This window comes from Oncorhynchus mykiss, chromosome 22 (assembly GCF_013265735.2).
Source record: "Oncorhynchus mykiss isolate Arlee chromosome 22, USDA_OmykA_1.1, whole genome shotgun sequence".
Taxonomy (NCBI): domain Eukaryota; kingdom Metazoa; phylum Chordata; class Actinopteri; order Salmoniformes; family Salmonidae; genus Oncorhynchus; species Oncorhynchus mykiss.
The window spans coordinates 15,075,001-15,102,738 of NC_048586.1; the positions used below are offsets into that span (position 1 = coordinate 15,075,001).

General features: G+C 42.2%; 2 protein-coding genes across 9 annotated transcripts in view; both read right to left on the bottom strand.

The window, feature by feature from the left end:
- The window catches only part of LOC110501457 (dynein, cytoplasmic 1, intermediate chain 2a), a 22,643-nt gene extending 9,256 nt beyond the window's left edge, over positions 1 to 13,387 (bottom strand). The window contains exons 1-10 of one of the 7 annotated variants that reach the window (XM_021579033.2): positions 13,235 to 13,387; positions 11,464 to 11,581; positions 10,683 to 10,797; positions 9,662 to 9,752; positions 8,470 to 8,529; positions 7,971 to 8,086; positions 2,142 to 2,237; positions 1,766 to 1,928; positions 1,525 to 1,624; positions 293 to 418 (exon numbers count right to left, since the gene is read on the bottom strand). In XM_021579033.2, coding sequence (XP_021434708.2) covers positions 293 to 418; positions 1,525 to 1,624; positions 1,766 to 1,928; positions 2,142 to 2,237; positions 7,971 to 8,086; positions 8,470 to 8,529; positions 9,662 to 9,752; positions 10,683 to 10,797; positions 11,464 to 11,571 — 975 coding nt within the window. In that variant the 5' untranslated portion in view covers positions 11,572 to 11,581; positions 13,235 to 13,387. Of the gene's footprint in view, positions 1 to 292; positions 419 to 1,524; positions 1,625 to 1,765; positions 1,929 to 2,141; positions 2,238 to 7,970; positions 8,087 to 8,469; positions 8,530 to 9,661; positions 9,753 to 10,682; positions 10,798 to 11,463; positions 11,582 to 12,897; positions 12,918 to 13,183 lie in introns of those variants that run through there. The other 6 variants (XM_021579034.2, XM_021579032.2, XM_036958823.1 and 3 more) reach the window with 6 other exon arrangements.
- Positions 13,388 to 21,035: 7,648 nt separating this feature from the next.
- Positions 21,036 to 24,690, bottom strand: LOC110501459 (cytochrome b reductase 1). Of its 2 annotated transcripts, XM_021579040.2 has the most exons (5): positions 24,347 to 24,616; positions 23,687 to 23,736; positions 23,360 to 23,568; positions 22,933 to 23,087; positions 21,036 to 22,822 (listed from the first exon to the last, which is right to left on the bottom strand). In XM_021579040.2, exons 3-5 carry the CDS (start codon positions 23,519 to 23,521, stop codon positions 22,549 to 22,551), a joined length of 591 nt encoding a protein of 196 aa, XP_021434715.2. In that variant the 5' UTR covers positions 23,522 to 23,568; positions 23,687 to 23,736; positions 24,347 to 24,616; the 3' UTR covers positions 21,036 to 22,548. The 2 variants fall into 2 exon arrangements, with proteins under 2 accessions (XP_021434715.2, XP_021434714.2); XM_021579039.2 differs by lacking the exon at positions 23,687 to 23,736 and having other exon boundaries at positions 24,347 to 24,690.
- Between the last annotated feature and the right edge of the window lie 3,048 nt (positions 24,691 to 27,738).

A 27,738-nucleotide genomic window follows, 5' to 3' on the forward strand; every position in this document is an offset into this window, starting at 1 on the left:
TGATAACCACTACAGCCCTGCGCAGCACAGCACACGCAACACTACTGCTGCAGCCCCTTACACCCTGGCCAGCTATTGCACCACTGCAATAGGTCAACGCCAGCCCAGTGAAATCACAATGTGGATGAGAGCGGGAGAAAAAGAGAGAGAGAGAGAGGCAGAGAGAGGTGGGAGGGATGGTTGGCGGTGTGCCACACCCGTCAGGGAGAGAGCCACCCATGAGGCAGAAGGAAGCGGAGGGAGTGGGCAGAGAGAGAGAGAGAGAGAGAGGGGCCCTGGGTGGCTTTAGTACCTGGCAGTGGAAGACGTATTCCGGCGTGTTCTTCTTGTACTTCATGTTCCAGACCAGGGCCACCCCGTCCGGCTCATGGGGGGCTTCCTCGTTGTTGTTGTATGAGGCAACCAGCAGCTCAGGATACTGGTGACAGACAAATCAGCCCAAATGAATGTCAAGAGGAAGTAGACATGGCCTCCAGGCTTGGCTCCATGTGAACAAGCCTCCCCTGCCCTCAGCAGTGCCGGTGAATGCCGAGCAGAATGCGTAACCACCCCCTTCTCCAACAAGATTTATGGCCCGGGAAACTTTTTCCCCCCAACAGCGCAGTCTGGTAAATAACGTTTGGATGCTACGGCTTGGCATAATGTGAAAGGACTAGGGGACTAGACTTCTGAGAGAGATGAGTGAACCACGGCTGTAAAGTTGGCCACTGCAAGTCGTTGGAGACCTTTGAAACACAAACCCCAGCGCACACTAAAAAAAAAAAAAAAACGCAGGGAGAAACGGCCGAGGAAAGAAAGGCTCGAAAGACCTGCCCTCAAACACTTACCAGATGTAAACAAACCATTTAACCTCTGCTGCTTCTCATATTGGAACAACTGAAGTTTACAGTCGGCGAATACACAATTTAGCACAAGGGAATGGATATCCCTCTGAGCAAGCAACGCGGTGGCGAACAATGAGTCGGTGTTCAATCACTGTCAGAAGACATTGTAGAACTAGGATCAAATGAAGAGAGACATAAGGGGAAACAATTGATTACGGGCTCATACTAAGTGACAATTTGTGAACGACACGCTCCCGGGGGAACGTGGCTAAATGTCTAATATGAAAAACGAGTGCTGTGTTTATGGTACAGATTTAGGGCAGTGGTGAGGTAGCTAAAGACTGTCAACAATGTGTTAACGTACTTCATTCTTACAGCAAACAACTTGTGGTTGAATTCTGACACGCAACGACGCAGTGTGACATGATTCACAAAGACACAGGGGCCAGTGAAACCATGAACAACTACTGCTGGCGTCTTGACTCAGTGACTAAGTCAGTGAAAAGGTTGCGTCATGACGATGAGCCAATGGTGACTGATGGTGTTGTGTTTTACTGGTGTAGGGTGAAGTTCCACCCTAGATGCTGATCTTGGGTTAGTTTAGCATTTTCCCCATCAATGGTTAAGGTTAGGATTGGGTCAGGGGAAGCTGATCCTAGATCTGCACCACGGACAAACTTCACCCGGGAGCGTGTTTTACCTGAGGGGACCAGTCCAGACAGGTGACCACGCGATGCTTAGACCAGCGCTCGTCCACAAACTGTCTGTTCAGAAACAGCTTGGCCCCAGCTTGGATCTCACTAGGGAACAGCATAGTCACAGTCATAATCATAACACCGCACTCCTTCCTATGACTAAAACAGCAACTGTATTCTGCCTTTACTATTCAAGTGATGCCAAAGGGAGAGAGAGAGAGAAAAAAAAAGGTCTTCTTTCTCTACCCTTCCTTCTCCTCCATCTCCCGGCCACTGTAGTCGAAGAAGACGTCCACGTGTTGGGACAGGGCCCTCTCCACGATGCGGGTGCTGTGGTCAAAGAAGGTTATGAACTCTGAGGAGTTGAGGATCTGCAGCTTCTCCTCCTCAGTCAGCTCTTGTGGAGGTGCTAGACAGGGACAGTAAAAGTTATGGACAAACAATACAGAACCATCTAACAGATTGGGGTTGTCTTATTCAAATTATATTTGAGAGAGAAAAAAAAAGGGCCATCATGCAACACTTGGAAGTCAAAATCCCGACAAAATGGTTGGTAGGACTCTTCAATGAAGATGACATCAAAGAAGTTCAATCGTTACTCGTTTCGCACCACAACTCCTACCTTCCTCCTCCTCCTCTTTCTGGTCTGGTTTCTCCATTTGGATCTCAAGCACTGGTTGTGGTGGAGCGATCTCCTCCTCCTCCTCCTCGTCTTCCTCTGTTGGGTAAAAAGGTGGATGATTTCAATTCAACACTACATAAGAAAAAAAAAGATTAAAAAAACTAGCAACGCTTTACATTTCATGGTTTATACAAGATGCCAAATGCGACAGTGGCTAATGAGAAACGTTAGAAACCGCGAACGATTTCAATGACAATGGTTTTAAAGTGACAATTGATCCTGCAATTCCGCGTCAATGTTTGGTTCATTCCTAATGTCTACAACTAGTCTCCATCTGCAACATAGTTTCTCTTCAACAAGCACACTGAATGGTAAGCAGGCTAGCATGGGTATGGGAATGGAATCATTATGTGCCTCTGCCTCTCATTTGTTTGGTTTGCCAACTCAAATGTCACCTCTCTGAAAGGACCTGTGCCTCTAAAGCACTGGAGGTTGTCATTTGTGTGAAGGGGGGGCCCTAGGACCAGACCCCTGCTGTGTCGCCCCCCCCCCCCCTCGCTGATAATGAGACCCAGCTATTCAACAAGGGTTCTTTTTTGCACTTCTCAGTGTAGCTATCTCCTCCATGTCCCAGTAACAAGTTGCCCCCTTCCATCCAGGCCAGGGTCCGGGGTCAGCGGGACAGAGGACGAGGAGCAGCTGCCCAGGCCCACTCCCATTGGTCCAACCAGCTGACAGGACGGGTGCTAGCCAGATGGCGCTGCTTTGATTGTCTTGTTGGCCTCAGAAAGGTGGCATGAGGATGGCACAGAGGTTTTCCGCCTGGCCGCCCCTAGACAAGTCTCTCTGAACGGCAAGCCCGTGCAATTACCGCCCCACCAGGGGGTCCACAGGCGTCTATTCAACCTCGGAGAACGTACGACAAAAATACAGCTCGTAGGCCGGACCAGCTGGCAAAGCACACACTGGCTCAGACTTTCACACGCTAACTCTCCGATCTCAAACAAGCACCTCGCCGTCTCCTCTCCATACACGCCCATTCAACGCAGGAATAGATTGTTTTAAACAAACACATTCATGTGGATGAGAAAATGTACAGTCGTCTACCTTTTAGAGCTCTAGGTACAGTTAATCTATGACGGCAGCAGTGTTGCACACAACTGTTCCATTTCCACTGAGATCATCTAAAATCAGGGGTGCCAAACACATTTTGCCCCGGCAGCCGCAGTCGGCCTTCAACAAGGTCTCAAGGGCCCCATTGAAAACTGGTTATATTTCCTCACCGTCAAATTTAGCTAAAAAAATAAATAATAAAATGTCCTAAATCCATAATTTGGGGAATGTTCTATGCTCCCTGGCTGTCAATAGCTTTGAAACGGTATGAATTGTCCATTATAATTTATACACAGTTTTGATTTGGTAAAATACAATTTTAAAAACTGTTGTTTTTTTCAAACCACCCACAGGCTGGATGTTTGACACCTAACGACATCTGCCTATATAAAGTTATTCTCTTTCCCGTCTCCCATGGAGGTTGGGAGGGGGGGGGGGGGGGCATTGGGTGTTCTGATGAGTTTACAGAACTGGGTTGATGACAAGCCATTTCAATGGACGGCCATACCCTGGAACCCAAAGGAGAAGGTTAAAATCCTTCCTTTCAAGGGCCTCAATCAGGCTTAAAGGAAAACAGTAATCACTGTCTTTCAGCTGGGCCCGGCCGCGCTCGTCAGCCGTTTCCCCCGGTGAGGCAGGCAGAGCAATCAACCTGCCAGGCATTAGGAGCGGAAGGACAATCTGAAAATAAAGGGTATAATGCACCTGCCAGCCAAAACGGCCATTTGGAGAAAATCTAGTGATCCTGGGTGACCCCGCTGGAGGGAGTGGGGTGGGGGGGGGGGCATTTAACAGAATTCACCCGGATCAACCATGTACTGCACACCGACACCTCCCCTCAAAGCAGGCTCAATTATGGCTTTTGTACCACTTAAAAAAAAGAAATGCTTTTGGGGGGGGGGGGGGGGGTGTAATCACAGGTCTTTGTCAAGACACTATATTAATGCAAAAGCAAAGTGGGCCCAGTGTGTTGTTCAAGTACAAAACTAATGACCTTCACTCCCCACTGCAGGTGTGTTCGTCTCATCCACCGAACGGACAACACAAATCGGACTTCCACATGCCGGTTTACTAAAGGCTGTTGCACCAAAACCAGCGTCCACTGTTGGTCTTTTCTAGCTACAGTAGAGGAGTGTGGAGAGTAGACCGCACACGGTCTGCCAGTACAGAGAGACCCTACTTAGTGTTAAACACAGAGGACACCATGGCTTCATTCGATTCACGGTTCGTTTTCAATCCGTAAATGAAAATGTACTTCCCTTCGAGTCTAAAGCAAACAGCATTACTCATAACTGCTCACAAATCGCATACGAGAACATTCCCTTTAATCATTTATTATTTCATGCATTTGCCAGCTAAAAAGAAAATAGCACAAAAAAAAAAGAAAAAGCTAAAATAATAATACTCACAATGCTGGAAATGTACACGTATTTTGCAAGTACCATCAGAGTATCTTTACGTGCATAGCACAGGCCTACGTCACATTTCTACTAGTGTCAGACAGGGATTTACTGAAGGGACAACGACCCGTTGGCATAAAGGCCATGGTGTGTTTTCTTTCTGTGTGAGGTAGCAGATGAAAATACATCAAGCCACCGTGACCCAACACAACCCGGGAGATTTCAGCAGTCGCCCTACACAGCCGTTCAGACGAGCAGGTTAATCAGGGTTCAGTCAGCTGTGAAATGGGAGGCTTTTGTTGAGTTTACACACTTGGAGCACTGGTTACCTCTCTCGCTCTCTCTGTGTATCTACCCCTCTGTCTCTCAACAGACAGAGGATTGAGACAAAAGGGGGAAAAAAGACCTCTCTGTGAAGATGTGATAGGGATTCAGCAAATGTTTTTACCCTATAAAATCTCTGGTTATTTTCTCACATTCGCATCTCTGAATAAACTCTACTATAATTGATAAGAGCATGCTGAAACTGTGGTTAAAATGGTAGCCTAGGCCTACATTTAATTCAACAAATACAGTCAGTTAAGGGGGACTAATCGACAAGTGCCAAGAGTACGAAAGGTGACAATGTTCAAAAAGAGTGCCACTTCAAACAAGAGGCTGTTGAGTTGAGTTCCTTTAGTGATTAAAAGTTATGACCTTCCCCCGAATCCAAGTGATTCAAACAAATCGCATTTAATTACATTTCAAATTTACTCAAACGCTCTACTCTCTCTTATATTGCCTGAAGCCTTTTTAAAACAGAGCTTCAGGCAGAACACTCAATGAATTCCCCCATATATTTTTTTCCATAATTACATCTAGCTAAGCAGCACTTACTGACGTCTCATGAAGTCCACTGCTGTAGCGTGAACACAGTGTTCTATATATAGGCTACCGCTAGATTTGATTTCTACACACTATCCTGATTCACTGCCTTTCCTTGCACGACCTGGAGTGGGAATTACAACCATCCAAGCAAAACAGCGAGTATTGCTTTTATAAATATTGGTGGAACTTACGATTTATGGGGAAACGTCTGTAACTAATAGATTCTTTCCCACCAGGTCACAAAATGTGCGTCTACACTGGACTCCTAGTAACCTAGTACAGGGTTTCTCAAACTCGGTCCTAGGGCCCTCCCTGGGTGCACGTTTTGGTTTTTGCCCTAGCACTACACAGCTGATTCAAATAACCAACTAAACATCAAGCTTTGATTATTTGAATTGGCTGTGTAGTGCTGGGGATAAAACCACACTGACCCTGTTCTCCAAGACCAGGGTTGGAGAGCCCTGTTCTCCAGGACGGTAGTTCTCCAGGACCAGGGTTGGAGAGCCCTGTTCTACAGGACGGTAGCTCTCCAGGACCAGGGTTGGAGAGCCCTGTTTGAGAGGACGGTAGCTCTCCAGGACCAGGGTTGGAGAGCCCTGTTCGAGAGGACGGTAGCTATCCAGGACCAGGGTTGGAGAGCCCTGTTCTCCAGGACCAGGGTTGGAGAGCCCTGTTCTCCAGGACCAGGGTTGGAGAGCCCTGTTCTCCAGGACCAGGGTTGGAGAGCCCTGTTCTCCAGGACGGTAGCTCTCCAGGACCAGGGTTGGAGAGCCCTGTTCTCCAGGACCAGGGTTGGAGAGCCCTGTTCTCCAGGACGGTAGCTGGAAGGACCAGGGTTGGAGAGCCCTGTTCTAGAGGATGGGAACTGGAAGGACCAGTCCCCCCCCTACCCAAAATAAAATAACACTAATCAGCTTGTTGTGCTTTTTTTTGGAGATGGTGGGTCATCTCTCTTCTTCGCTCTCTGTCAAGCTTGGCACGGCAGCACCTTCCTCCAATGCCACCGCCCGTTGACCTTGAGTTTACAGTGCCGTCGCCTCCTCTTGACAACATGATGAATCACTCAATCAGTGCACGCGAGCAACGCCACACCGAACATCAAATATGCGCAGAAGGGTGTGAGCAGGCGAGGGGACGCCGCCTCACCAAGTGCCAGGAGTGATGACGCGAAAGCGCACAATGTCACTGAGTGTGTTTTGTTATGTGCCTATTGGGTGAAGGGAGAAGACAGGAAAGCGAGAGAGTTGATGAAATGATTACAGAGTGGCAGAGAGAGCGGAGGGTGGGGTGGGGGGGTCTAGTGTTGAACAGCCAACAGAAACCATCCTTGTTTAACACAGTGTTACAATGCCCTAAAGACAGAGTCTCTATGTCTCCCTCCACAGAACAGAACGAGCTTTGCTATTTATCCTTTACTCATTGGGTATGGGTATCCTAATTTGTTCATAGCCAGACCGTTTGCATTTCACATTCCTCAATGACAAATCACCAAGTCCTCTGGCTAGTTTCCACTGGAGATTGATCTGACCGGGATCTAACTGGGTTCTATGCCATCTGAAGTGTGAAGGGGGAACTTAGAAGAGACAAGTAACCCGTGCAGGGTATCAATCTTTGTTCGTCACCCCAAACCTCCGAACACAAACCATCAAGCATAAATAATAAATATCTTTAAACTCCCACACAGTGTAAATAACAAAACGACTAGACTACATAGCACTCTATAGCAGTCGCTGATATGTTTTGCTGATAAAGCAGTGTAAACAACAGATTTCAGCCTATGAGACACTCTGAAATACATCTTAGAAGTAGGGAAAAAAACTAGGGGTGTAATCACAATATTGCATATTGTGGCACATGTGCTCAACATGTGGACGTTATGGGTAAACATGCTTTTTTTTTTTTAAAGGTACGCATAGACGACCACATGAAAGCTGCTGTGCAGCAATTACATCCATATTGACATGGTTCAGATGCATTAGCCGGGCATGAACGAGGCGCTTCATATTCAGCCCCAATCTACTGCCTTTCTTCCCAATTCACCCTGGCCCTCTCATCCTGCACATTCATTGTAGCAGGGCCCTACTGGTTTGAGGATGGGGGGTTTTGAGAGGAGTGAGTCTACGTGTGCGAATTTAATCTTTCCTTTGGCTTCTTATGTTTCCCGGGCCCCTGCAATTTCCCCCGGCTTTCATCTCAGTGCTCCGTAAGGTCAGATCATTTCCACTTTGTGTTCACTTCCTGCTCCCACTCGTATGATCAGACAACCCAGCCAGCCGGCCGGACACAACACACATAAAAAAAAAAAAAAATTTAAAAGAGTAGCCTTCGGAAACCTTGATAGATCGACTGCACTGTTCTCTGACCTTGCAGTCAACGAGCCAGGCAGCTTTAGTTGTGCCGAAAATACAGAATCCTAAAAGTAACTATGTACTCGGGTCAGAGTTCTCACCTTCTTTCTGCTGGGTCGTCACAGGCGTCTGGGTCTCCTTGGTGTACGACACCGTCTCTTTTGGAGGGAAGTCAACATGGGTGATCTTGGCCATGCCCAGCTTCAGAGGTCCACGCCTAAAAGCAGAGCACACCTTCAGACTCACGGCAGGGCCACGGAGAGCTGAAACAATAACAAGAACCCGGGCGACCCAGGCACAACACGCAACAGTACTACTATCACATTCCAGCCTTTTCATTGGCCCCTCAAAAGCCGAAGACGCCTTTAAGGCAGATGTGTGACTTTGCCTTCTGATAATCACTTATTTATGGAGAAGGAAAGGAAGGATAACAACGCGTCTGTAGGTCAAAGAAAGACGCCACCAAGAGACACATGGCCGGCACGACTTTTTTACCCTCCCCTGATCTAAAACCATGGCTTTCGAGAGGGTCAAGAGGAGCAACGAGGCTAGAGGTTGAGGGAGGGATGAAGTGAAAGGAAGAAGGTAGAGTTCCAGTACCCCAGCTCGGAGTCAGAGTGAAGCTGAAGAGTAGACGGGTCAGAGTCCCAGTGTAGAGTCCTGGTAAGTTGTCACAGCAACAAGGCAGCATTAGTGCAACAAAGCAGAGGCATAAACCAAGAGGGGAAACCAGTTAGAACCTAGAACATGCCCATACTGACAAATGCAGGTGACAAAACAAACTTGTATTCAATTCAGGACATTTCAGAAACACAGACGTTTTCGCAGAGGGTGGTAAAAACAGTTACCACGAGAACCCTCTATTAGGCACTTGCATATAGAATCTAAAAATATATAAATTTTTTAAAACAAGGACAGTATCTGTTTAAAAATGCTTGGACACAGGTCCTGAGAGTGCGAAGACACTGGGTCTAATGAGGCAGCCTGAGGGGCTGGTCAGGCCTGAACTGTGTCACGCCGACGGCTCGGAATCCCATGCGAGGGAGCGCCCTGCGGGGGGGAAACATGACCTCCCATGTGTGGAGGAAATGGCCACGCTGCGGAGGGAAACGAGGCAACACGTAGAGCCTTGGGGGTGGAGGAAGAGCTCCCTGGCTCTGATGGGACACTGGGGGAGCTAGAGTTTCAGCAGGGGGACCGGGGCTCTAATTAGGGGTCCCCCAGGCATCTCCACAGCCCTCTTGTTTTATAGCTCATTTAGGACCATCCTAATGCAACAGCACACAAACAAAATAAGCATGCACACCCCCGGCATAAGCCAGTCATCGTGATCTTCAAATGGTATTGTTGGTGGGCATTTGTGTGTTATTTGGAGAAGAACACTGGTACTGTGTTCTCAAAACTGGACATGTTTATAGGCATAGTTTATAAGGCAAATGGTTGCATAAGCACCTGTGTGCGTCTAGTAAAACGCATGCAAAGGTAGTTTAAAATTTCATTGTAAGAACACTGGCAATATCTTATTAAAAACCTAGATATGGGATTGACTGTTCCAGCTGTGACATGGATTTATAGAGAAGAAACCTGTTCAAACCTGTGAAACACAAATCCTTTAAAATGACACAGACATTAGGAGAGACAGTTCCCCATTCATTCCTGCAATAAAAGCCCCGACATGCATCGCAACCTAAATTACAGCGACGCTGCACTTTGCTTAGAGGATGAAGGCTTTTTGCAGAGAGATATTAGCGCATTTTGACATTAAAACGTTAGATTGGGGGGTGTTTTGTACCTGGATCCCACGGCGCCGTCGCCCGAGTCTTGGCTCCCTGCCTCGCTTGGTGTGCCCACAGATTTGGAGGTCGGCGACATGGGAGGAGGGACTAGATAGTTAAACAGATAGTCTAGTGGTTAGAGCGTTAGACTAGTAACCGAAAGGTTGCAAGATCAAATCCACGAGCTGACAAGGTAAAAATCTGTCGTTCGGCCCCTGAGTAAGGCCATCCTAATGCAACAGCACACAAACAAAATAAGCATGCACACCCCACAGTTCCTAGGCCGTCATTGAAAATAAGAATTTGTTCTTAACTGACTTGCCTATTTAAATAAAGGTAAAAAAAAAGAAAAAAAAAAGGCAGGTATCCCCTGTTACTATGCGAAGAGGCTGGCATGTTCACAATAGTGCAAAGGTAGGTCAGTTTTGGGGTGCCAGAAGTGGTATAAAAAAATACAAATGCGGCATGCCAAAAATGTCTAAAATGGAGTGGATATGAACAGCAAAAAGGAGAAAAGACAAAGAAAAATATTTTATATTTCACCCCATATACGATGAAAACACAAGTGAAAATTCAACAGTAAGACAAATACCAATAGTATTAGAAATAGCCAGTCACACATCAACATACCAAAAGTAAGTGGATGAGACATGTGGAGTGTCGTCAAATGCAAAAATACAAACAAGAAAATAATCATGTCAATGTCATTTAAACTATTTAAAATGTAAGTCTAAGGAACAATGGCAAACCATAGAAAATAATAAGACCTTTTCTGATTCATAACATCAGTTCCCTACTTTACTTTATCACACTGACAGACCAAGCCAGCCATAAGGCAATATAAATGAATCTACTATGGACCACTTCTGCCCCCTTCTGTTAGCTTGGTGACAATATCCTCACGTAAATCTTGGTTTAGAAAAATGTACAGTCAATAGTAAGATGGCCTACACTACACTAGAGAGACTCAATACTTAAAAAAGCTCATGTACAGAGATTTGTTAAAAAGTCTAATACTGCTGGTAGATGGTTCCGTACCAACAGGGGCATCAGCTGATGTGATGCCCATGCTCTGCAGAAGGGCATCTGTCTCACGTCTCTTTTTCTCCAAATCCGAGTCATCCAGTGGGGCGGCATCTTTCTTCAGGTCAGCCTGGAAGAGAACCAGAGCCACTGGTTAGTATCCTGGCTGTAAGCATGATGAATAGAGGGTTTGATGGATAGTTGTCTATATTTGGTTAGTTTATAGTGCTGGGCGATTAACTGAAATGTTGGTTATTTTTGTTTTTTAAACAACTAATTGACCGACGTCGGTTCAATTACTTTAATTTTATTTTGTTTTTTTCCCTTCTTCTTCTGTGAGCTCAATACACAGTAAATCAGATCAAGTCCGAATTAAGTCATCAAATAAAAAAATATACACAAGAACTGAAATATTTTATTAAAGTAAAGTAATCTGAATAAATAATGGTTAATAAGAGATAAGCAGTAATGGGCAGTCACTACCATCTTGTGTTAATTGTTTATTCTGTGGTGCTACAGCATTCAACCCACATAATGCATAACATTTTTTGTAATTATTTGTTAATACTCAAACCAAAACCACCTCAAAAAGCAATAGTCGCTCAGCACTTCTAGTTTAATAAAACAATTAACCTAGCCTTAGAATCTGTGCATTTTCCCTGCAAATCGAAGCTACTGCTTCCTCTTTCCACTGATATGAAATAGGCCTACTCAGATACTTTGAGCAGAATGCACACTGCCATTTTGGTCAGTCTAGTTCTGGCAGTATTTCAAGTCCCTATAAGCATGTACTTACCTCTTTCTTTTTGCGCTCATCTTCCTTCCTTTTTTTCTCCTCCCTGATCTGAGCCAGGCGTTGCTTCTTCCGTTCAAGCTCCGCTTTCAGCTCGCTTTTGTCTGACATGATGCCAACACTGTAGGACACAAACACATTTCAGAACAAGATATGTGACCTACAGCATTTTACAGCAGTCGGCAAATCTGAAAACTCCATCATTTGTACAGGTGTTATTTTTGACTCAGAAAATAGCCCCAAGTTAGGCTAAACATTGGAATATAGACTTGGGTATGGTCAGAAGCAATTTCGCCGACTGCATTTCATGAGCTGCTCTGAAAGTGTAATAAGATCACTCCTTTTTAACCTTTCACCTGCTCCTTTGCTCTGATCTGCCAGGTCAAACCATTTAACTAGCAGGCCCACTGCTAGTTTTTGATCATGAATGTTCAGCAGGGCACAGATAAGGCTCAAGAGCACACTCTACTGTCCAGACAGAGAAAGGTTGGATGCTCTGCCATTAACAGGGTCCTGACCACCTGGCCTGTAAAATCCTTTTCTGGTCCAAAGCCCCATTCAATGCGCTTTTGTCTACTCAACTCTAACCAACTTCAGAGTGCGCTCTTAGAGAGATTAGGTTGATCATTTCAAGAGAGGCTTTACCATTCTGTATACAGCATTGATCAGCCCTCATATGATTCACAGCACCTGACCCTTTCAACACACAACGCGGGGACCACTTTAAGACATTTGACTTAATTGCACAACTTAAGACAATGAATGGAGGTCTCTGAGCTTTATAATGAATTAGGTTTCTAAGCCTTCCTTTTCAGATGGCCTAAAGCACATTACATTAAGTACATTAAATTTGATCAACCACCTTGAGATAACAATGTGGTTGATGCAACTTTTTTAAACTCATACATTGTCATTTTCACACAAAAACACCCAATAAATGAAGCTTGTCAAGTAGTGTTCATGTAAATGCAGACTTCTGCAACAGGAAATGTAAGCTAAAACAAGGACTGTAGCTAGCTAACTCAAACATACAAAAAGGTATTTTATTGGTAAAATATAAAATAAGAAAATAACGATTTTAAAAACAGAAGTAAAGAGGACATCGTGAGCTCCAACATAAGTGATGCTGGCAAGAATCAAGCCGCGAAGTACAGTAACTAGTCTACTGTGCTGTGGTCAAGCCATGAATGATAGCATTGAGCAGCATCATCAGCATCTTCTTGACTCGCTATCACTTGAACCAGTGCGCTAGATAAATTACATAGCTAGTACGGTTTGTAGAGAGCCGGTAGAGAATGTTATCTTAACATTCAACACATCCAAAAAACATCATTGTTTTATTTACTAACGTTAGAAGACTGTCAGGTCTGTCGTTTATCAAACATAACTTTAGCAAGTTAGCTGCGGCCCCACCCAGCAACTGTGGGACTGACTAACCAAAATTGCTAGCCAGCGAACGTTGGCTAGAAGAATTGACTTTGTCTTGGCATCCGGACTGACCTCTTCAAGTTGAAAACATTGATTCGCTACCTGACTCTTACAACAACAACAAAATCGAATTACCAATCTTTAAACTATGTTACATTCAAGCCTAGTTGCAACATTTAGATTAGCTAGCTATCACAATTGGCCTGCAACAGGCTAACGTTAGCTGTTACTTAGTTAGCTAGCCAACCATCTCGGAAAAAACGGGTGGCTGGCTGACGACTAAATCTCAACACACGTTTTCATTTACACGCTACCTCCACGTTTCACTTGTAGTTCGGTAACAAACCGTATTTCTCCTTGGCTTTCTAATCGCTTGAATCCAGGATCCTTTCCTGAAGCAACAACACAACGGTCATCACCAGTTACCACAGCCACGAAGTGAGAAGACCCGCCTACTCAACCAATCAGATGAGGGAGTGTGATGACGCGTATGCCGGCTCAGAAGGCCCACCTACTCAACCAATCAGATGAGGGAGTGTGGTGACGCGTATTCAATTTCGTGAGAAAGCCTCATTTTCTGGGACAATAATTAGCAACGTCACTAAAACGTAACATTGAGAAATAACAAAAGTCTTGGGCAAAAGGGCAAGTTGTCCTAAAATGAGCTAGCTAGCATAATGGATTCCATTCCAAGCACAGAGGAGTTATCTGGAGCAGTGACAAGTCCTTCATCCTCTGGCAGTCCAACAGAAGAATCTGGGTTTGGTGATGCCAGGAGACGCTACATCACCAATGCGTTTGGTGGAGGAGGAATAATGGTCTGGGGCTGTTTTTCATAGTTCAGGCTAGGCCCCTTAGTACCAGTGAAGGGACATCTTAATCTTAATGACATTCTACATGATTCTGTGCTTCCAACTTTGTGGCAACAGTTTGGGGAGGGACCTTTCCTGTTTCAGCATGACAATGTCCCTTTGCACAAAACGTGGATCATACAGAAATGGTTTGTCGAGATTGGTGTGGAAAAAACTGACTGACCTGCACATGTAACAGATGTGAAATGGCTAACTAGTTAGCGGTGGCGTGCGCTAATAGCGTTTCAATCGGTGACGTCACTCGCTCTGAGACCTGAAGTAGTTGAGAGAGTGAGTTTATTATATTTTTTACAGGGACAGTGCACATTAATCAACGTTTCAGTAAAAGTGAGTTAATTTTCAACCTCACTCCCTTGGCAGGTTATTAAAAACAATTACAATATAGACAATCATTGAGCAGTGAGTGTAACGGATGTGAAACGGCTAGCTTAGTTAGCGTGGGCGCTAAATAGCGTTTCAATCAGTGACGTCACTTGCTCTGAGACCTTGAAGTAGTAGTTCCCCTTGCTCTGCAAGGGCCGCGGCTTTTGTGGCGCGATGGGTAACGATGCTTCGAGGGTGACTGTTGATGTGTGCAGAAGGTCCCTAGTTCGCGCCCGGGTATGGGCGAGGGGACGGTTTAAACTTGTACTGTTACATGAGCACACGCAGAGCAACATAGGACAAGCAAGACGTAGCATACAGACAGAGTAACATAGAACAAAAAACAGCAAGACAAAATTCATAAAAGCAACAAAGTGTTTCTACACCTCACAAGCTACACGTTACAAGCTACACATCACATTACAATTACACAAGGACCTTTCTTGATCCTACTTGAGACGCAGACGTCTCATCTAGACACCTGGAAATGCAAATGCACTACGCTAAATGCTAAATGTACTCGTTAAAACGTTCATTAAAACACACATGCAGGGTATTGAATTAAAGCTACACTCGTTGTGAATCTAGCCAACAAGTCAGATTTTTAAAATGCTTTTCGGCGAAAGAATGATAAGCTATTATCTGATAGCATGCAACACCCCAATATACCTGAAGGGGACGTAAACAAAATAATTAGCATAGCCGGCGCTACACAAAACGCAGAAATAAAATATAAAACATTCATTACCTTTGATGATATTCTTTGTTGGCACTCCTATATGTTCCATAAACATCACAATTGGGTCTTTTTCCCGATTAAATCCGTCCATGTATGCCCAAAATATCCATTTGTATAGCCTGTCTGGTTCAGGAAAAAAACTCTCTTCCAACACGCAACGTCATTTTTTAAAATTATATAAGTTGCCTATATTCTTTGACAAAACACTTCAACCTACTTTTGTAACCCAACTTATTTGTAAACGTTAATAAGCGATCAAATTGATCACTGGGCGATCTGTATTCAATAGCAGCTACTCAAGAAAACAATGTCCCTTTTTCTCTCTTCCAAAATCGATTGCTGTATGCTGGACGGAATTAAGGATCTATTTGTCATTACACAAAGGATTTTTGTCAATGAAAATGACGTTTTTGGCTACATCGTGTGGAAGCTGTAGGAATTGCAATCTCGGCCCTATTTAATTTGGTGTCCCTTAAGCAATGCATGCAAGTGGCGCATGGATATTTTTTTCAGTTTTCAGTGACCAGTTTTTCTTGCGCTTTTCGATGAAACACACGCTCTGTTATAGTCACAGCCGTGATTTAACCAGTTTTAGAATCGTCAGAGTGTTTTCTATCCACACATACTAATCATATGCATATACTATATTCCTGGCATGAGTAGCAGGACGCTGAAATGTTGCGTGATTTTTAACAGAATGTTCGAAAAAGGAGGGGGTAGACTGAAGAGGTTGGACATACATACAGTGCCTTGCGAAAGTATTCGGCCCCCTTGAACTTTGCGACCTTTTGCCACATTTCAGGCTTCAAACATAAAGATATAAAACTGTATTTTTTGTGAAGAATCAACAACAAGTGGGACACAATCATGAAGTGGAACGACATTTATTGGATATTTCAAACTTTTTTAACAAATCAAAAACTGAAAAATTGGGCGTGCAAAATTATTCAGCCCCCTTAAGTTAATACTTTGTAGCGCCACCTTTTGCTGCGATTACAGTTGTAAGTCGCTTGGGGTATGTCTCTATCAGTTTTGCACATCGAGAGACTGACATTTTTTCCCATTCCTCCTTGCAAAACAGCTCGAGCTCAGTGAGGTTGGATGGAGAGCATTTGTGAACAGCAGTTTTCAGTTCTTTCCACAGATTCTCGATTGGATTCAGGTCTGGACTTTGACTTGGCCATTCTAACACCTGGATATGTTTATTTTAGAACCATTCCATTGTAGATTTTGCTTTATGTTTTGGATCATTGTCTTGTTGGAAGACAAATCTCCGTCCCAGTCTCAGGTCTTTTGCAGACTCCATCAGGTTTTCTTCCAGAATGGTCCTGTATTTGGCTCCATCCATCCTCCCATCAATTTTAACCATCTTCCCTGTCCCTGCTGAAGAAAAGCAGGCCCAAACCATGATGCTGCCACCACCATGTTTGACAGTGGGGATGGTGTGTTCAGCTGTGTTGCTTTTACGCCAAACATAACGTTTTGCATTGTTGCCAAAAAGTTCAATTTTGGTTTTATCTGAACAGAGCACCTTCTTCCACATGTTTGGTGTGTCTCCCAGGTGGCTTGTGGCAAACTTTAAACGACACTTTTTATGGATATCTTTAAGAAATAGCTTTCTTCTTGCCACTCTTCTATAAAGGCCAGATTTGTGCAATATACAACTGATTGTTGTCCTATGGACAGAGTCTCCCACCTCAGCTGTAGATCTCTGCAGTTCATCCAGAGTGATCATGGGCCTCTTGGCTGCATCTCTGATCAGTCTTCTCCTTGTATGAGCTGAACGTTTAGAGGGACGGCCAGGTCTTGGTAGATTTGCAGTGGTCTGATACTCCTTCCATTTCAATATTATCGCTTGCACAGTGCTCCTTGGGATGTTTAAAGCTTGGGAAATCTTTTTGTATCCAAATCCGGCTTTAAACTTCTTCACAACAGTATCTCGGACCTGTCTGGTGTGTTCCTTGTTCTTCATGATGCTCTCTGCGCTTTTAACGGACCTCTGAGACTATCACAGTGCAGGTGCATTTATACAGAGACTTGATTACACACAGGTGGATTGTATTTATCATCATTAGTCATTTAGGTCAACATTGGATCATTCAGAGATCCTCACTGAACTTCTGGAGAGAGTTTGCTGCACTGAAAGTAAAGGGGCTGAATAATTTTGCACGCCCAATTTTTCAGTTTTTGATTTGTTAAAAAAGTTTGAAATATCCAATAAATGTCGTTCCACTTCATGATTGTGTCCCACTTGTTGTTGATTCTTCACAAAAAAATACAGTTTTATATCTTTATGTTTGAAGCCTGAAATGTGGCAAAAGGTCGCAAAGTTCAAGGTGGCCGAATACTTTCGCAAGGCACTGTATACTTACAATTCTAACAGCTTTTTTTGTTAGTAGAGCATTTAACTGTCTTAAAATGAAGTTCAATTTATTTTTGTAGGGTAAGAAAATGTGCTTTTCTGTTTGTAAATATACATTTGTGTATATGAAATTTGGCCAAAAGAATAATGAAATGAATTACATAAAAATGTTTCAGCTTATTTCTATCGTGTGTTAAGAATCCAAACAGTACATCTCTCCACAATAGTGTAAAATCTTCATAAATGTGTTCAATTATGAACCTACTGATTGATGTCTTGCCACAATTTTCTTACATGCATTCAATACCAAAAAAGATGCAACACTGTTTCTGGGTGGTCATTACAAAAGGAGCAATTTGAGTTGATGTTTTCCTTAAACTTCTTCATATAGTGGTTGGCAGGATAATATTTATGAATAATTTTAAAGTAAACGTCCTTAATTTTGTTAACAAGTAGGTATGTGTGTGGCAACATCCAAACTTTTTTCCAACAGATATTATCAATAAATCCATTCCAATAAGGCATGACATAAGGTACCCTGCTGAAGCAAGGTTTGTATCGCTCTGTTGTTGAATGGACCAAAAGAGAAACAAATCTTTCCTACTGATGAGTCAACAGGGTCAATAGAAGCTCTGAGGGTCAGGTCTTGACACGTTCCTGAATAACATAGCAACACCTGAGGGAATGGCGTCTAAAACAATTGCAAAATCTTTAAGTGTTACAGGGACCTTGTAAAGTGATAAGAATTCCTTATAACTGAGTAAAAGACCCTCTGCATTTACCAGTTGGCTCACCAATAGGATATTATTTCGGAACCAATATTCTAAAAACAAATAAGTATTTTTATACAATATATCCCGATTATTCCATTTTAATATCTGTGTGGAGAAAAATTGTGTTTATAAATTAAGGACCATGATAAGAAAACCTGCCGATGAAAAGCAGAAAGTTTCACTGGAACTTTGTCAATATTATAATTGCAAAATAACATGAGGTTAAGGCCACCAAAAGTAGAGAAGACATGATGAGGAATAAGATTCCAGATAGAAGTGGGAATCGTAGGAATTGTTTTATCCAATTGATCTTAAAAGTAGTATTTAAAGTAGTAAAGTCCAGAACATTCAGTCCACCATTCTCATAAGTGTTCATTACAACAGTTTCCCTAATGTAATGGGTATGGTTTCTCCACAGAAAGTTGAAAAGCATCTGGTCTATCTTGCTTATTTTACTGTCAAGATATAAAGATAGAGCACCATATGTTAGTCTAGAGATACCTTCAGCCTTGGTTTTTAGGACTACCTTTTAAAGATAAGTCCCTCTGTAGCCATTGATTTAGCTTCTTCTGGGGTTTTTTAATAAGAGGGTTAAAATGTAGTAAACCTCTAGACTTCTGATCCTTTGTTATGGTTATGCCTAAATATGTAAGTTCTTCTTTTACTGGAATAACATAATATGAAGGTGTCACACAATCTTTGACAGGTATGAGTTCACATTTATTAATGTTAAGAAATAGACCAGACGCTTTGGAAAAGGATTGTATCACATTGATCGATATGGGAATTTGGTTAGCGTCTTTCAGAAAAAGTGTAGTGTCATCAGCCAGCTGGCTTATAATCATTTCTTTACCAACTATGGAAATACCTTGTACAGGACTATTATTTAAAGAATTTGCAAGAAGTTGGGTGATTAATAAAAACAGGTACGGAGAGATAGGACAACCTTGCCCAATTCCTCTCTTTAACTCAAATCTAGGTGAGGTGCCATATTTCAATTTGATAGAGCTGTTACCATTTGCATAGAGAGTCTTAATAGCCTTACAGAAAAATCCCCAAAGCCAAGTCTCTCAAGGGAGTGGAAGAGAAACTGATGCTCTACTGTGTCAAATGTTTTATAAAAATCTAAAGATAATATGAAGCTATCCTCAGTTATTAAGTCTGAGTAGTCAAGTATGTCTAATACTAGTCTGACATTGTTAGAACTATGTCTGTTCCTCATGAAGCCAGACTGTGTTTCATCAATGATTGCATCCAGGACTTCTTTAATTATTTTTGCAAGTAGTAAGGCTAATATCTTATAGTCATTATTAAGAAGACAAATTGGACGCCAGTTATCGATAAGCAGCACTTCTTTTTTAGGCTTAGGTATAATTGTTATTAACCCCTGACTCATTGTAGGAGGGAGAACATTGTTTTTAATACTCTCTAAAAATACTTGTAAATGCATGGCTGTCCCTGCATGCCGGTCGGCAGACGCGTCCACACTTCCTCATCTCATTGGTCGTTTCCCAAGAACCTTAAACCGGCAAACGCGTCATCACACTCCCTCGTCTGATTGGTTGACTATGTGGGCGTTCTGACTTTGTGGCTGTGGTAACGAGTGCCGAGCCCCAACACAATGGCTAGAAGGGATCCAGCTTTTAGCAAATTAACGTATTTTTTGTTGCATGTTTAATTCATGCTACGTTAATTCAACTAACCTGCTAAGAGAAGTCAATACAACGTTAATTTGACAAAAACGGGATATTTTTGTAGCCATGACCCAACACAACGGTGGTGTATTGCGGAATTACGTATGCAGAAGAGCGACAGTCAAATGAATATCCGCAGCAGAGATTTGCTAGAAATCATCTTACTACGCCAGTAGGGAGCACTGTCTACTCAAAGTACTAAGATCGCAGATGAAGATAAGTGTCACTGGAGAAATACATGTCCTCGTCCTGACAATTTATCTGCATGTAATACTATGATTTAGATCCAAGGTGTGAAATTCCATTGACACTACAGATGATAATATATACATACATACATACCGTTCAAAAGTTTGGGGTCACTTAGAAATGTCCTTGTTTTTGAAAGAAAATCACTTTTTTTTAAACCATTAAAATAACACCAAATTCATCAGAAATACAGTGTAGACTTTGTTAATGTTGTAAATGACTATTGTAGCTGGAAACAGCTGAATTAAAAAAAACTATTATGGAAAATCTACATAGGTAGGCTCATTATCAGCAACCATCACTCCTGTGTTTCAATGGCACGTTGTGTTAGCTAATCCAAGTTTATCATTTTAAAGGCTAATTGATCATTAGAAAACCCATTTGCAGTTATGTTAGCACAGCTGAGAACTGTTGTTCTGATTTAAAGAAGCAATAAAACTGGCCTTCTTTAGACTAGTTGACTATCTGGAGCATCAACATTTGTGGGTTCGATTACAGGCTCAAAATGGCCAGAAACAAAGAACTAACTGTCTTCTGAAACTCGTCAGTCTATTCTTGTTCTGAGAAATGGCTATTCCATGTGAGAAATTGCCAAGAAACTGAAGATCTGGTACAACGCTGTGTACTACTCCCTTCACAGAACAGAGCAAACTGGCCCTAACCAGAATAGAAAGAATTGGAGGCCCCGATGCACAACTGAGCAAGAGGACAAGTACATTAGCGTGTCTAGTCTGAGAAACAGACACCTCACAAGTCCTCAACTGGCAGCTTCATTAAATAGTACCCGCAAAACACCAGTCTCAACGTCAACATTGAAGAGGTGACTCCGGGATGCTGGCCTTCTAGGCAGAGTTGCAAAGAAAAATACATATCTCAGACTGGCCAATAAAAATAAAAGATTAAGATGGGCAAAAGAACACAGACACTGGACAGAGGAACTCTGCCTAGAAGGGCAACATCTCGGAGTCGCCTCTTCGCTGTTGACAATGAGACTGTTGTTTTGCGGTTAATGAAGCTGCCAGTGATCAAAATGCAACAAAAATGTATATAGACGTCATGTCTACAAACATGTTGGTAATGTTATAATGTACGAAATCATTTGTAAAATATGCTTTAATACTATTAAGCAGCAATCATGAATTCCTCACTGATTTAAATCAATAGTATATTGAACAGAGTAATGATTTGCGTTTGCCTATATTGCCTTTAAGTAGACCTGTATGTAATAATACATATATTTGGATTATAATGGATTCACCCCTCACACCTAAAGATGTGTTTGTTCTGTAAATCTAGCCTTAAATGAAAATAAAAACACTGAAGAATACAGTATGTAATCATTATAAAAGTTACACAAATGTAAGGAATATGTACACTGAACAAAAATATATACGCAACATTTCATGAGCTGAAATAAAAGGTCCTTGAAATTTTCCATGAACACAAAAAGCTAATTACACAGGTGCACCTTGTGATGGGGACAATAAAAGGCCACTCTAAAATGTGCAGTTTTGTCACACAACGCCACAGATTTGAGGGAGCGTGCAATTGGCATGCTGACTGCAGGAATGTCCACCAGAGCCGTTGCCAGATAATTGCATGTTTATTTCTCTACCATAAGCGTTCTCCAATGTTGTTTTAGAGAATTTGGCAGTACGTCCAACCGGCTTCACAACCGCCGACCACATTCATGGCATCATGTGGGAAAGTGGTTTACTGATGTCAAAGTTGTGAACAAAGTGCCACATGGTGGCGGTAGATTTATGGGCAGGTATAAGCTACGGACAACGAACACACTTTCATTTTATCGATGGCAATTTGAATTCACAGAGGTTATGTGACAAGATCTTGAGGCCCATTGTCATGCCATTCATCCGCCGCCATCACCTCATGATAATGCACGGCCCCATGTCGCAAGGATCTGTACTACATTCCTGGAAGCTGAAAATGTCCCAGTTCTTCCATAGCCTCCATACTCACCAGACATGTCACCCATTGAGCATGTTTGGGATGCTCTGGATCGACGTGTACGACAGCGTGTTCCAGTTCCCGCCAGTATCCAACAACTTCGCACAGCCATTGAAGAGGAGTGGGACAAATTCTACAGGCCACAACCAACAGCCTGATCAATTATATGTGAAGGAGATTTCATACTGCATGAGACAAATGGTGGTCACACCAGATACTGTTTTTCTGATCCACGCCCCTACTAAAAAGGTATCTGTGACCAACAGATGCATATCTGTATTTCCAGTCATGTGAAATCCATAGATTAGGGCCTAATTTATTTAAATTGACTGATTTCCTTACTGTAACTCAGTAAAATCTTTGACATTGTTGCATTTATATTTTTGCTCAGTATATTTGATAATCTGTCTAATCTTCAATAGGCTAGTTCAATCCTTTTATCAAATCATTGTCCATTACATTCAAATACATCAAATAAAAAAAACTGTTTAAAGATCAACATTCTGGAACTGTTGGAAACAATTCCTCAAGGTGCTATTTGGAACAAAGGTTTACATTTGCTGAGGGAATGCCAGTAGATAAATGCAACTTTTTAAAGCATCAACAGACAGACAGAATCAGCAGTTGGATTTCATGTTACTCAGTTGATCTGTCCGGAGTCCTCCAATTTACCACTCCTTCTCCTGGTATCTCCATTGCCTTTGGGGTCAATCGGGTCAGTTTGTTGAGACACTTTGATGCCAACTGACCCACCCCCGTTAGTAGGCGGGGAGCGCAGGACCTGCTCACTGGGGCGTTTCCAAGAGGGGCGAGTAGCGATCCAGAGGATGATTCCTCCAAAAATAACTATAAGCACTCCCAGCACATTCACAAAGGTGGCCTCTGGGGGAGAGTCTTTGTAACTGGGATTTTTCCTGAGAGACAAAGAAGAGAGTTAGCTATAGCTGTAATATGTTTATAAAATGGGGTCTCTAATTACCAAAGTTTAGTGTATGTCCCATATTTCCCATATTATAAAACTTACAGGCCAAAAATGAGCTTCTCTGTGATGCCCATAAGTGCAGTGGCTATGACACTGGTAAAGATGAACAGGCCACTGTAGATGTGCAGGGGCATAAACGCTGCTCTCAGGTATGTCGGGGTGATGGGTACCAGGTATATACACACTCCCAGGACAAGCTGCTCAGTAAAAGAAGGAAACATCAGGAAACTCTGTCAAGCATTGTAATGAAGAATGGAATATACCGGTCTTACTGTGCCATAAAATGTACTTCATAAACAGCCTACACAAGCGTCCATGCATAGAGCTGTAGTTAAATAGTAAGAAAAAAATATATTAAAATGATGCTTTATGACAAAGCTTTATAACAATATAATACATTATGAAGCATTCATTAAGGACATTTCTACAGCATCATAATAGGCTACACAAGATATGTTGGTGTACTTACCTGTAGTGAATATAGTATCACAGCTGCTAGCCCCACCCAGCTGTGCAGGCTGTACATGTTGGGGATGTTTTGTGAGTTGTGGAAGTCAAATACTGCTACCAGAGATATGGCAGCGAAAATGAAGGCCAGTATGTTTAAGCCAGCATGAATAAACTTCATCATTAACTTGCTGCACTTCCAGGTCCATGGCAACCTATACACGATAATGGCTGAAACCGACAAAAATAGCCTACTTATTCAACTGATGTTTAATCATGAAAATGCATTCAATCCAAAGAGATTGAATGTGAATAATACTCTGAGATGAGCTATTTTTGCTACACGTACCAGATGTTGTAACATCCTGTTTCTTACATCACTATGAGGTAGGCCTACTTCTGCAAAATAAAATAAGGCCACCGCATTATATCGTTTTCATTTTGTTTAGTTTAAGCGGGTAGGCCAATAAAATCATTTTAAACTAATGTAATCCCAATCACATACAAATCAAAGTTACTGTGTAATTTAAGTTATTTAGGCTACACTCAAGGAAATAGCCTACTTCAAGTGGAAGAATGCACATGGTCTGGAATGTTGGTAGAAAATCTAAGTATAACTCATTCACTTAAACTGTGTAAATAATCAAAGGGTCTTCTTTTACTCAGAAATGCATCAGTGCAACATTAGCATAGATCGTGATCTAACATATTTGTATACAACAAAACTGATGTTAATAAAGCAAACAACCGAAACGGTTTAGAAAACAATGCATATTTCTTTCAATAATAGTACCCTGACAGTGAATAGATACAATCTAGCCCTTTCTTTGGGTTAACGTAACTTCGGAATCTTGGGAGAAAAATCTTCCAGGTTCCAAATGGCTTGGTGAAATAACTTTCAGATCAAAATAACTTGTTAAACCGAAGACCGTGTCGGCCCAACTCAATCGCTTCAGATTTAGATGAATTCTGTACTTGAGAAAGTAATAAACATATACAAACTTCTCACCAATTCCCTGCATAAAAATGAACCCGGTAACGATTAAAACCGGGTGCCAATTGAATTCGGCCAGTCCTCCATCCCATGCTAAACCTTCCTTGAAGTAGAATACCCATCTCAAAACAAAAATTATCGAGACAAAACCAACGGTAACGGCAGCGGACAAAGCGAACAGGAACTGCTTGAAATTCTCCATTGCCATCTCTAACAGCGCGAACGCCAACACTGGATTCATGTAGGAAGTGATTTGAGGAATTTCAAGTGGGGGGGGTCATGAGTAATTATTTTCCAATAACAAATCTGAAAAAGTTTTGGAACCTCCGTTGTTACAAATGGGTCAGACAGAACAGACTGGTCTCATAGACAAGACGTAACATAGTAGTCGGTCAGTCCGGGACCATCAAATTAGTATGATATGTTACGTTTGGTATGGTTACATACGACAGAAGGCAAAAATGAAAGGATGATGGTTGGTCTGGGTGGAACGGTGGGCGTATAACATAAATGTATAATAACTCCAAGGCTGCATGTTGGAATCTCATCAGACAATTTCAGCTAATTAGCAACTTTCAACTTCTTACTGCTTTTTAGCTACGAATTGTAATTCGTAACATATCATACGAAATGGATTATGGACATTCACAAATGAATACATACCATACATATCATATCATACTAAATGGAGAGTTAAGTATTTAGGTAAAAAATTATACGAAATGCACTGAGACCAGGTTACACAGACACAGCAGATATAAAACAGATCACCAATGGGTCGTACACAACATTAGCATGAGCAACAATAAAATAATTGATGTTTGCTGTTCAAAATATCCCAATTGAAACGGATTCAAACAGATAAAAACTTCCGACTTCAACTGTAATAAGACTTCAAATTTCCTGGGGTAACAATGTAAGAAATAATATATAAAAAAACTTAATTTGGCATAGTTTCCTAAGGACCTCGCTGCAATGCCCAGGCCTAAACCCTGATTGGTTTACATTCAAAATACAGAGGCGACCATCTCTGTCGGTGCCATACTGCATTGTAATCAGGAAATTTTCCAAAGTATGGCACTCGGCTCTTGTGCTGCCACTCTTCATAAGTGCGAAGATAGTTGTGATCTTAACAATTATTGAACCATTCCAAGGCTTCCTTGTCTAGCTAAGATTCTTGAATCCTTGGTAAATGTACAACTTTGGTATTTATTTATCTGAGAAATGTATTTTGGATGTAAACCAATCAGGGTTTAGGCCTGGGCATTGCACTATTACAACAACCACTTTAGTTGTTAATGATTTTGTCAATGCTTTAGACACTAAAATGAAATGTGCTTCTTTGTTTGTTTGTTGACCTGCCAAAAAAATAATAATATTTTTTTACCCCTTTTTTCTCCCCAGTTTCGTGATATCCAACTGGTAGTTACAGTTTTGTCCCATCGCTGCAACTCCCGTACGGACTCGGAAGAGGCGAACGTCGAGAGCCATGCATCCTCCGAAACACAACCCTGCCAAGCCGCACTGCTTCTTGACACACTGCTCACTTAACCCGGAAGCCAGCCACACCAATGTGTCTGGGGAAACGCCATACATCTGGCGATTATAGTCAGTGTGCATGCGCCTGGTCCACCACAAGGAGTCACTAGTGCGCGATGGGTCAAGAACATCCCGGCCGGCCAAACCCTCACCTTTTCTCTAAGCAGTAGGAAGTAGATTATTTCGTCAACCTTTTTATATGTTCTTGATTCCATCTACCATAGTGCCCTTCCCCTGAGCAAGGCAGTTAACCCACTGTTCTCCGGGCGCCGAAGACCTGGATGTCGATTAAGGCAGCCCCCCGCACCTCTCTGATTCAGAGGGGTTTGGTTAAATGCAGAAGACACATTTCAGTTGATGGCATTCAGTTGTTCAACTGACTAGGTATCCCCCTATCCCTTTCATTTTTTTTTTTCACAGGTGACAGTTTTGATACTAATCACTGCACCCTGTATCAAAAATAACTTATTTCAATTGACTGATTTCCTTATATGAACTGTCACCCTGTAAAATCTTTTAAATTGTTGCGTGTTGTGTTTATGTTTTTGTTCAGAGTATAAATATGCCCCCAATTCAATTCTGAATTCAAATACATCCACAATGCAATTTCAACAGATTTTTCAAATGAACTAATTGTCTTTTGTTGCATTTTTATAAAAAGATTCCAACATTGTTTAGCATTATCTGGTCCAATTGTGGCATGATTCCACCATTTTATCCATTTGCATCACTTTCAATGGGGGACTTTTATTTTGAAGGTGAACTGCTGATCCCTCTGTTGTTGCTCACTCTAATGTTGTGCACAACACATGGGTGATCTTTTTCATAACTGCTATGTGTCTGTCTGGCCCTTTAGTAACAAAGGAGGTTGCACAACTTTGGTGTTTGAAAACATTTGCAGACCTGATTTGGAAAATCACGATTTATGACCCAAACCCCCGAGTAACCTCATGAAATTCCTCTAGTTTGAGACATCACCTCAAGTCACTTCCGCCGTTAATCCAGAGTTGGCGATGGAGAATTTCAAGCAATTTCTGTTCGCTTTGTCTGCCACCGTGACCATTGGTTTTGTCTCAATAATGTTTGTTTTGAGATGGGTATTCTACTTCAAGGAAGGTTTAGCGTGGGATGGAGGACAGGCCGAATTCAATTTGTTATGGTGCAACATGGATGATTATTCCTGAGTCATCAGGGTGGAAGTAGATCAAGTCAGACTCCAGAGAACAGCGCTTCGTGTCTTGCATTCCATTCTTTGCGTATTAATGTGTACAGCGGGAATATTGCGGATATTTGTTATGACACCTATGACACCTACAAAGCCCATTGGACCTTTTCTCAAAGGGAATTTACTGTAATTATCTTGATCAGAGAATGTCAAATAAGTGTATGTATAATGATTTAGCAGAAGCTTTCATTCAAAGCAACTTAGCACCCAAAGTATTTGTTAAACCATGCATAAATTGACTTCACAACAATGGTGCTGCCAGTGCCATGCTCCAACCAGCTGAGCCATCTAGACATCCTTTTATTGGGGATTATTTGTGTTTCTCAGTAATACATTTGTTGTGACAGTTAAATACAATGCCTGTCAAAGACACCTGCATCTGAAACTGACATGCACAAAAGGCTTTGACACACTATAGCAGCAGCATACTTAATGTGCTTAACGGTCCAACTCATACGTTCCTTTATCTGGGCAACATTTACTGTGGTTGTTTAAAAAAAGAAACAAACATAGTTTCTTAGCAAAGAGCAATTTGTCAAGCAAGAATTGCTAGAACAACAATGCTAGGACAACACACTATGTTAACTCACATCATCTCGATGAGCTGTGATGGAAAACTCCTTCACTATATCGAACTGTGAAT

Coding starts and splice junctions, on each gene's coding strand:
- LOC110501459 (XM_021579039.2), bottom strand. CDS start 24,572: ATGAATCCAGTGTTGGCGTTCGCGCTGTTAGAGATGGCAATGGAGAAT. Junction 23,569..24,346: donor CATTTTTATGCAGGGAATTG/GTGAGAAGTTTG, acceptor TGTCGGTTTCAG/CCATTATCGTGTATAGGTTG. Junction 22,823..22,932: donor GAGAAGCTCATTTTTGGCCT/GTAAGTTTTATA, acceptor TTTGTCTCTCAG/GAAAAATCCCAGTTACAAAG.